This window comes from Rhododendron vialii, chromosome 5a, assembly GCF_030253575.1.
Source record: "Rhododendron vialii isolate Sample 1 chromosome 5a, ASM3025357v1".
Classification (NCBI taxonomy): domain Eukaryota; kingdom Viridiplantae; phylum Streptophyta; class Magnoliopsida; order Ericales; family Ericaceae; genus Rhododendron; species Rhododendron vialii.
In genome coordinates this window covers 9,244,736-9,254,327 of record NC_080561.1, presented here as the reverse complement: position 1 = coordinate 9,254,327, position 9,592 = coordinate 9,244,736, and the positions used below count along the sequence as shown (strand labels likewise).

General features: G+C 37.2%; 1 protein-coding gene across 1 annotated transcript; it reads right to left on the bottom strand.

Moving 5' to 3' along the window:
* Positions 1 to 2,764: 2,764 nt before the first annotated feature.
* Positions 2,765 to 9,150, bottom strand: LOC131325682 (pseudouridine kinase). Its single transcript, XM_058358076.1, has 9 exons — positions 8,994 to 9,150; positions 8,710 to 8,835; positions 7,441 to 7,543; positions 6,790 to 6,837; positions 6,515 to 6,612; positions 6,307 to 6,421; positions 5,357 to 5,439; positions 4,493 to 5,057; positions 2,765 to 3,549 (listed from the first exon to the last, which is right to left on the bottom strand). The coding sequence occupies exons 1-9, from the start codon at positions 9,015 to 9,017 to the stop codon at positions 3,491 to 3,493; spliced, it is 1,221 nt and encodes a 406-aa protein (XP_058214059.1). The 5' UTR covers positions 9,018 to 9,150; the 3' UTR covers positions 2,765 to 3,490.
* Positions 9,151 to 9,592: the final 442 nt, after the last annotated feature.

The following is a 9,592-nucleotide window of genomic DNA, read 5'->3' as shown; positions in this document are numbered from 1 at the left end:
CTTAAAATCAAATAAGCAAACAAAAATTGAATATCATATTGGATACACAAATATAAAATCGTTTGTATGTACAAATAAAACATTATTCTCCACATACCAACAACAAAATAGCACATCCTTGTACTTTCCTTGGGTCATATGTATTCTTCTCGATCTGTTGATTTGATCAACATGTCCTTTATTACGGTACACCAATCATACTTCTTCATTGCTTTTAACGAGATTAAGAGGTTTAGGGTTTTCGTTGTCATGAATGCATGTGTTAAATGATCAATGCACTATAAATAATAATAATGGATTACGTTCGGGTTTAATTTTCTTACATTTCTTCCTCGTTTTCTCGGTCGATTTTCCTTTCAAACTGTCCAAAACTGCGATCCGAGCAATTCGAGCGATTTGTGTCGATGATGATTTGGGATGATCTGGGAATCGAACGTTACATTGTTGCGGTGAGAGAAAGCTAGCTAAGAGAGAGAGAGAGAGAGAGAGGGAGAGAGAGAGGAGAAAGGTAGAATTTTTGTGCAGAGAAAGAGAGTGTGAGAGAGACGGAATGGTCAGGCGATCGTGGTTAGTTCGAGGGTATTTTCGGTACAAAAAATTGGCGAGTCCTTATTGGTTCATTCTCGAATTCAGGAAGAGTTTGCCGTGCATTGGGCTTTTTTTTGGACCGGCCCGTAAATTTTCAAAGATTTGATCACAATGGACCACCAAATCATTCTCACACAGGATGTCCGTTATAACATCCGATACACTATTCTCACATATGCCGGTAAAATAGTACATTCAACTCCGACAAATTGAAACTTTTGCAAGCTACGTGCACTCGCACATATTGCAAGATAATGCTTGTTTGCTATAGCAACTCCTTTCCTCAAACTGGCCCTTGTAATCCCTGCTTTCCTTGATCCGGATTACACTTGAACTTCTTGTGGTCAAAACAACAGAAGGTGGTTGTGGTCAAACAACAGAATGAGGTTCTATTTGCTGCATATATACTCTATCCTGGCACCTATTTTTTGAGATCATACAAGTGAGTTTGTGTAGACATTTTCAAAGCATGATTCATTAGCAGGCTTCAAGGTTGATTCTATTTTTTGTTGTTTTTTAAAGGCTCCAAAAGTAAGAATTGGATCCTTTGTGGTAATAGAGAAAAACCAAATCTTGTAACATTTCATTTCTCCAGTTATCAGATACCGTTGTATGGCTACTCCGTCATGGATTTGTCTCAATAATTATGCTTGTCTTTTTTTTTTTTTTTTTTTAAGCACAAATTTATTATTATTATTATTATTCTAGCATTGCTTATTCAAAAAAAAAAAAAAAAATTTATTGAATAGTGTGTAAAAGTGCTCCACTAGCCATGATTCTTGGCTTTGCCACTGGACATGTGATCATGGCCGACTCTGAGTTAAGGCGCAAGCCTTAAGCTCCCCAAAAATGTCCAAAAACTAGGGCTTTTACTTGTTTTTAGTACCTAGTATATATATGTGTTGTTATAGGGTCTATTTTTTAACCCATGAATATGTTTTACATAAGGCCTAATGGCCCAATAAAAATGAAACAGATGGAAAAACAAAAAGCGATGATAAAATTGTATCACAGGAAAGGATCGCTGATCTCTGGAAAAATTATTCCGTGTGGTGAGTGCATTATTAACACAGATGCATTTTTTCCCCTTAAACGATAATTCTCATTGCAAACAAACCCAACGAACTGACGAATAAGAAATTATACGTTAAGTGATATGATATTAAGGGCCTCATTTTCGAAGATCGTCTTAGGCCTCCGAAATCTCAGAGCCGACCCTGCATGTGATCGAATTGCAACCGAGAAGACGAACAGTTACCAGACGCGGGAACATGTTCATCTAGAAGCATAAGGAGGACAAAGTGATTGTATAATAAGAAGCCGTTGGCAAGTGGAGTGGAGTGCACTTGGCCTCCTTTACATAATCTAGGTAGTGCACTTGGCCTCCTTTACATAATCTAGGTAGGGTTCGATCCCCGTAAGCCCCCTCTCCCAAATCCCCCAGGATAGTGTAGATTAGAATTAACAAATGATAAAAAAAATAAAAAATAAAAAGAAGAAGAAGCAGCAGCCGTTGAAGGAACAAAAATAGGCATGAGATGGACACGAGGCAAGCTCTAGGGAGGTCGAAGCAGTTATCAAGTCGCAGTTGTGTGGAAGAGCCTATAAATACCAAAAGAATCGATGAAGAAAATACCTCTCTCCAGAAATAGATTAGCAAAGTTGCAGCAGTTCATAGAAATAAACTGTAGGAGTCAGCCAACCGCTCGACAACATCCCGAGTTCCTTTTCTATCGTTTATCTTTTGTTTCAGCTGTTTCCACGGGTTGATAGTTATTTAACACTTGTTGAGGTAAGAGAACTTTCAGCACAAACACCTAAAAGCTTGGCTTCTGAGCTCCCAAATTTGAAGAGGATAGTTACAAGTTTTTTCTGGCACGTTTGCATTGGGATAATACACATGGGAAAAAATAGCCAAATGCACAGAAAACAAGGATTTTGATTTTGGCACTCCAAAAATTGATTGATGGGCTCCAAAACTGAAATGTATTGATACACAAAACGACGTCGTTTTGGAGCCCCTCCATCAATTTTTGGAGTGCTAAAATCAATTTCTAGAAAACAACTGAAGTTGGATTATTCTTTTATCTTTATTGAAAAAAAAAATCACATTTGTTAGTTTTGTGTCAACTTTTTGTGGATTATTGATTTGTCTCGGTGAAAAGAATCCAAAAAGTAAAAAATTATACTTATGATGAAAATCTTTAAAAAGTTCACTAACACAAAAATAATCACTCCTCAATACCCATTTGTCTTTCTACATTTCCATGAAAGCCAAGGAAAATATAAGAGTTAATGCTTTTTTAACCTGAGGGCACTTAATATGAAGACCCATTCAAATTGCATACTAAAATTATAAGACAAATGGTACAATAAAAAAAGTACATGGATCAAATTGAACATGCTTGGAAGGACAAAGGGCAATCCTGGTATTCCACGGCTTGTGACGGTCATTACCCGGAGGTGAACAGTTGATTAGGGGATTCCATCTGAAACTCGAAAAAACTTCACCGAGGATGCAGGACTTTGCAAATCTGTCAAGCCATGAAAATGGGTGCAGGAGGGAACTCTCCTTTAGGCTCAACTTGATCCTTTCCAAATAAATAAACTGATCAAACAAAGTAGGAACTTAGGAGTGCCAAATACGACATACACGCATCGAGAAATTGTTGAACGCACGGATTCTTTCAGTGCTCTTATGAGTAGAAACCTCAACTCAGGAATGAGGCAATCACATGCACAATATCAACAGAAAAGTGGATTCCCAATGTGCTTGGAAGTGGATCTTGTTTAGAAAACACAATGGACTCCCAATGAACTTGGAAGTGGATCTTGTTTTGAAGAAACATGCTCAGGACCAGATCAACCAGTAAAACCAACCCCGGATTATATTTCACAATATTCACAGCATCGATTGACACGACAACATTTTGGAAGCAAAATAGACAGACTTAGCATCACCTGCATAGAAAACTGACTTCAGTTAATAAATCCAGATATGAGTACCGTCATTCAGGCAAACTCTACCTCTTTCATCATACTAATGGCAAAATAGGACTATACGCCTATGTTACATGGATCCTTCATTTTGGCTCAAGTACCCATGTCGATGTGTTCGGCACCCGTATCCTTTTAGACACTAGGATCCTCTACTTGTTAAGATACTTACAGAAAAGGAATATCAAATTAGCTAGAAAAGCGATAATTCGAGTATTTCACATAGACAGGAAAAAGGGAAATAGCAAAAACATAATTTTCTTAACCCTTTATTGTTTAAATACATTTGTAAACATAGTTTATGGTACATAATCTCAGAAAATTATGCAATATATAATACAAACAAGAGTTCAGGACATGTCCCCGTACCCGTACCCAAGTTGGGGACACATATCCACGTATCCTAAGATTTAAGTTTAGAAAGGTCCGACGCCCAAACTTGCACCCGCACCCGAGTCCATGTAACATAGCGGTATACGCAGAAATAATTTTGGTGCGGTCTGAATCTACCACCGCAGAATGCAACATGAATCAGTTTTGTTTTTCCGTTACTTGTAAAGCCACTTCTAAAGGAGATGAGAAGGAGAAGGAGAAGGAGCGAATTACGGACTAAAAGACAGAAAGCATCAAATCATTTTGATTAGTTTTGCAACATGAGCCAACCCTAAGACTGTCATATGCACATGCCCTGAAACCTAAAAACCAGATGCAATCAATCACCTCATCCCAACTGAAAATAGAAAGAATGAAAAAGAGAGAATACACGCCCAAATTACACCATTCAAACACCCCAACCCGGCGTAAAATATTAAGAATGATAAAAAGAACGCGGACACACAAATCCAACTTTCATTCAATTTTTCAATCCACAATTACTTGACAATTCAATTGAGTCACCTCAGAATACCTGTTATTTTGGCCATACTAAATGCCAAAGGTGCATTGGTCTCTGACTCAACAGCAGCTTTGGCTGAAGCAATACCAACAGCCAAGCTTTGCACAATATCTAAACCTGCACAAATAGAAGCCAGGGTCCCACCAACCAAGCAATCCCCAGCACCCGTAAGCCTTACAACTGATGCAGGAAGTGCAGGAAAATGAACAGCGAACATTTTAGAGCTTCCCTCAACCATTGGAGCCTTACAAAACCGATTCGGAGGACAGTTAGAGTTTATTGAAACATACAAGTCACTGTTGGAACCATGAGGATTGCTTCTCTTTGAACCATTTTTCAGAAATCTAGGTACTCCCTTTGAACATAAGAACACCCCATCTGGTCCAAGAGTAACAATCACAACTTTAATACCTTTCTCCAATAAAACCCAGATTGCTGGGCTGAGCATGTGGAACAAAGATTGTGTTGAAAACTTGATTGTCTTATTATTCTTTTCAATTGGCCGAAAAAAATCTCCAGAAGACAAAGCATTTGCCATGGCAATAAGTTCATCTTCATTTGGTGAAGCAAAAGTAATCTGTAAAACCCATTAAATTGATAGCAGAAGCAAAAAGGTCAGAGCTTTTGTTGTAAGATGTAAATACATAAACCACTGGTTTAAGTGCAACAAATATGAATCCTGATACTCTATCCTTTCAAATGGGTTTGGATCAAATCCACATTTGCATTTTTGTTTAAATTCAACCAACCTTGCTGAATACAAGCCAAGGTAAATAGAGGAGGCAAGATCCACAGCCAAATATTTAGAGCTCAAAATCTTCTCAAGTATAGCATAGTTTTAATATTCAGCTTGCACTATGTGTGGATAGCACTCACATGCTTGACAGCTGAAACAACTCTTTTGGATTTTACAACTGACACCGGCTCAAACCACACAGGGACACCAAATTCTGCCGCCACTGAGAAGAAAAAGTAGATTGTCAGACTACAGTAATGTAAGATACAAAATATACAGAAGATTTGTGTGAACTGTGAAGCGGAGTCATTGGCAATATCTGTTGAAAAATGAACTACAAAGTTATGTGTTGTCCATTCCAAAGTGTACAGAGAATTAACAGAAGAAACAAAGAAATTACTTGATCCATGTGGTGGCTAAGTAACTGGGCATATAGGCTTTGAAAAAGAGGAACGGCGAAAAAGGACTCATAGAGCCACCCCCAATAGATTGAGACACAAGGCTTCCGCTTGGTTTTGGTAGTTTGGTGACTAAGTAGCACAAGTATAATACAGGGTCCTTGTATCGGTGTGCTTTGAAAGATGGAACAGACACTTTTAAGTCTGGCAAAAAAGAAGAAGAGGGAGTTCTATTGGTGCACTTCACAACTGCCAACGTGTAGCACCTTACACTATTGTTCTTCATGGACAAATGAACACTGGTTTCCTGTTTTCACAGTTCTTCAAACCTGCATATCCGAGTTGTAGCTTTTCAACAACATAGATTATAATCACAATGGCATATGCAGATAAGCCTTAAACGAACATTCCTTCACTTAACTCTGTTATGTTGTTTCGTTCATGACCAAATGTCTACACAATAAAACAAGGACAAAAGACAGCTTTTCTCCCTTTGTCCCATATATGAAAATAGTTGAATTCCAGCATACTAAGTATCAAAATAAGGGTCCTCAGAACTATGATTTAATTATTAGTGAAAAAACATGACAAGCTTTTCCCGCTTTGCACATTATCAATCATGACGTTCATCTGAAATGTATCCAACTGGCAAAATTGATAGGCGGTTTGATGACAAAGTACAAAAGACGTACTTCTGCAAGATGCTTCCAAAGCGGGAGGACTTAAGTTTGCATCTACCATCACTACTGGAGCAGAGCCTATTTTGTAGTCAAATTTTTGAATCCATTCTGGTGTAAGAAATTTTTCCTGTGCCAGGGACCAAGCGTCAGCAAATAAATACTCAAAGTTTGCAATCCATGTAAAACCGTAATCCAACAACTATGTTAGCGTTAAACTTACAATCGCTTCCACACTAGCAACTGCAGCTGCCAGCTCTCCATTAACATCAAAGATGTTAGATACAACAGCAGTCTCAATTTCTTGGCACCTTTGAATTCCTAATCGAAAATGAATATTTCATCAACACTAGAGATACATACATCTACTAATCCACTTCATCCAAAATCTGGAAATTATAGACTAAAACTACATTCTTGCATCAGCCAAACAACCCCAAACTATAATAAGAATGGTAATAATCACACATGAAGGAATCAAAAGATCAAAATTCCTACCTTCCAAGGACTGACCAGCAGATTTCCAGTGCTCTAGCAGCAAATTTCCTGTTTCAAAAGAAAAGCATCTGTCAGTCACAGGATTAGTAAATTCCGTGTTTCACTTGCCCCCCCTTATAGAAACCAGCAACGACATTGTGCTCTATAAAATAAGAAAAACACAAAGTCTAACAAGAAGACTTCAAGAGTCAGACATAAACCCGGTTGACAAGAAGGACAGGCAAACACAATTATCAAATACCCATCACCATGACAGATGGTATTTATGGTCTACTATTACCGAGCCAAAAGATTATAAGATGGAAAAGTTAGATCTACCGTTTAATGAAAGATACAAAAGAGAGCGATTACATGCATATCTAAAGTATGTGCATATGTGGACACATTTTGCCATCATTAATTAAAAAAGAACAGTTTATGCAAATTTCAGCGCTAGGATATCTGTAATAAACAAACTTCATTACATATTTGTCAGCCTATTGAATTTGGAGACCAATAAGAATTTTGCAGTCAAAATTGTCATATTCATTGACTATATATTACCTGTCATTCTTATGATTCAGTTTTATGCATCCTAGAGCTCTACCTAGAGCAAATTGACTATGCATTTCTCACTAGCCAACCAGAAGGAATCCATATGCAATTAATCACCTGGCATGTCAAGTCCAACAGCACTTATCAAGTGAAGCCTCGATCCGAGCTTTGACATGCACTCAGCAACATTCCTAGCTACACCACCTAGCATATAATTCACCTGCACAAAGGGACTCCATACTATAATGCAGGAAAAAGAAATCTGTAAAGAAATAGTTCCTATTTACTTTCAAACTACTCATGTTAGACTTAATGAAGGCAAAGCTACAGCTACTTCACACAATGTGATAAAATTTGTGAAACCAGTAAACAGTGAATAATGAACCAAATTATATGTAGGTACTTCAGGTATAAGAATACTACATTTAATAGCAGAAGCACAAACTAGTGGTAGACGATTGAAACAATGAAGAGTGGCAATGCTAGATATTGATAGGTTGAAAGAAAACTCAAAAGTTTTCACAACATTGCAAATCTGCAATTTATTAATCATCGGACAAGAAATAAAGTTAGCAACCATTCCCAAGACATCAAATTGCTTCGATTGGTCCCAAAGAGCGAAAAAAACAATCATTGAATGTCTCAAGTAGCCAAACAATCAAAAGAAAAAACATAGGTATTCATGAGGAAGTCTTCCACTAGATCAGGCTATCTACCCTTACTCTCAAAACAGTATGATTCATGCACCAAGAACAGCAAATCGGAAAATAGTTTGGAAGTCAAGATGAGAATTGCTTGCGCAAACTTTTCAAGGGTAACAATTGGTAGATCACTAAAGAGTGAGTGCAATCAGTACTTTGTGAGATTCGCACGCTAAAAGAAAACTTAAAAAATTGCATAACCCTTGCAGACACCAAGGTAAGTATCACCAATCAAAGTAACTATTGCATACTAAGTGATGGATGCTGAAGTTCTTCGTTGTGTCTTCATAAGCCATTAAATGAATCAAATCAAACACCTCATCGGAGATATGAGGAGGATTGGCAGTTAAGGATCAAAATAAATAATATGGGTCAATATCGTTCTGTATTCGAAGCACTAGGATTCAGGAGAGTCCTGTAAAGTGGCAAACCAACAAAATCACATCATTACCTAGACCGGCTACAACAACTCCACAATCACTGAATGAAAGAATCCGCAGAAACTCTTAACATCCCTCATTCAATCAACAACAAAGTACGAAAACATATCTTTCTGAAGTTTTCAATACATTGTTTTCACCACAATTTACTAATAGGATACCAACATCAAAATCCAACAGTCTAGCAATTCAATCCACCAAACAAACATTGTGGGTATTAAAAAGATCTGAGATTACACACATACCTTGCCAGGAGTGGTGGTCCTTGGATTTGCAGGTACAGAAGGAGTGGCATGTATGTCCAACACCATGCCCCCTATTATCACTGCCTCTGCCTCAACTTCTTTCACTTTCCCATCTTCAACTAAGAACTAGAAAAGCATACATACATACTTACACACAACAACATGGATAAATACCCACGTTCAAAATACCCGTGAGAATGAATTTGTAGAATTTTAAAAAAACCCAGAATGTGGAAGATAGCAAAAAGATATACAATATGTACAAGAAACCCATGAACAAATACCGAGTGGCGATGAAGAGAGTCCATTAGATTTAGACCTCCGGCCGCTGCCCTCCGTTTAAGCCGAGACTGAACGCTGTACAGTTCCTCCGGTGTTTATGGGAATAAACGATGAGCACCCAATAATTTCCCTGTTTATGGGCTCTATTTTGATTTCAATGGGCTGTTATCTCTGGGCCAACTTGATAATATTATATCTCGGGCGAATTTGGCAAATAAGCCCAATGGTTTTTTGTTTTTGTGTTTTTTTTTTTGCATTTGGTAATTTTGCGACGAATTTTTGTGAATTATTGGTTTGACTCGACGAAGGAAAATTGAAAAAATAAAAAATTATAATTTTTTTTTTATCCGCAAAAAACTATGATCGAAACTCAAAAACTTTTGAATAAAAACAATAATAAGCCAAAAAGTCATTTTTGCTTTAACCAAAAGTATTTAAGTTTCAATAATAATTTTATAATTTTTTGATTCCCCTTATCGAAAATAAGTTTTACTCTTTCGATTCCTCTTTTCGAGATGAATTAATAATTCAAAAAAAATTAATGCGAAATCAACAAATGCGGGAAAAAAAATTGAATAAAGAAAAAGAGAACCATTCGGCT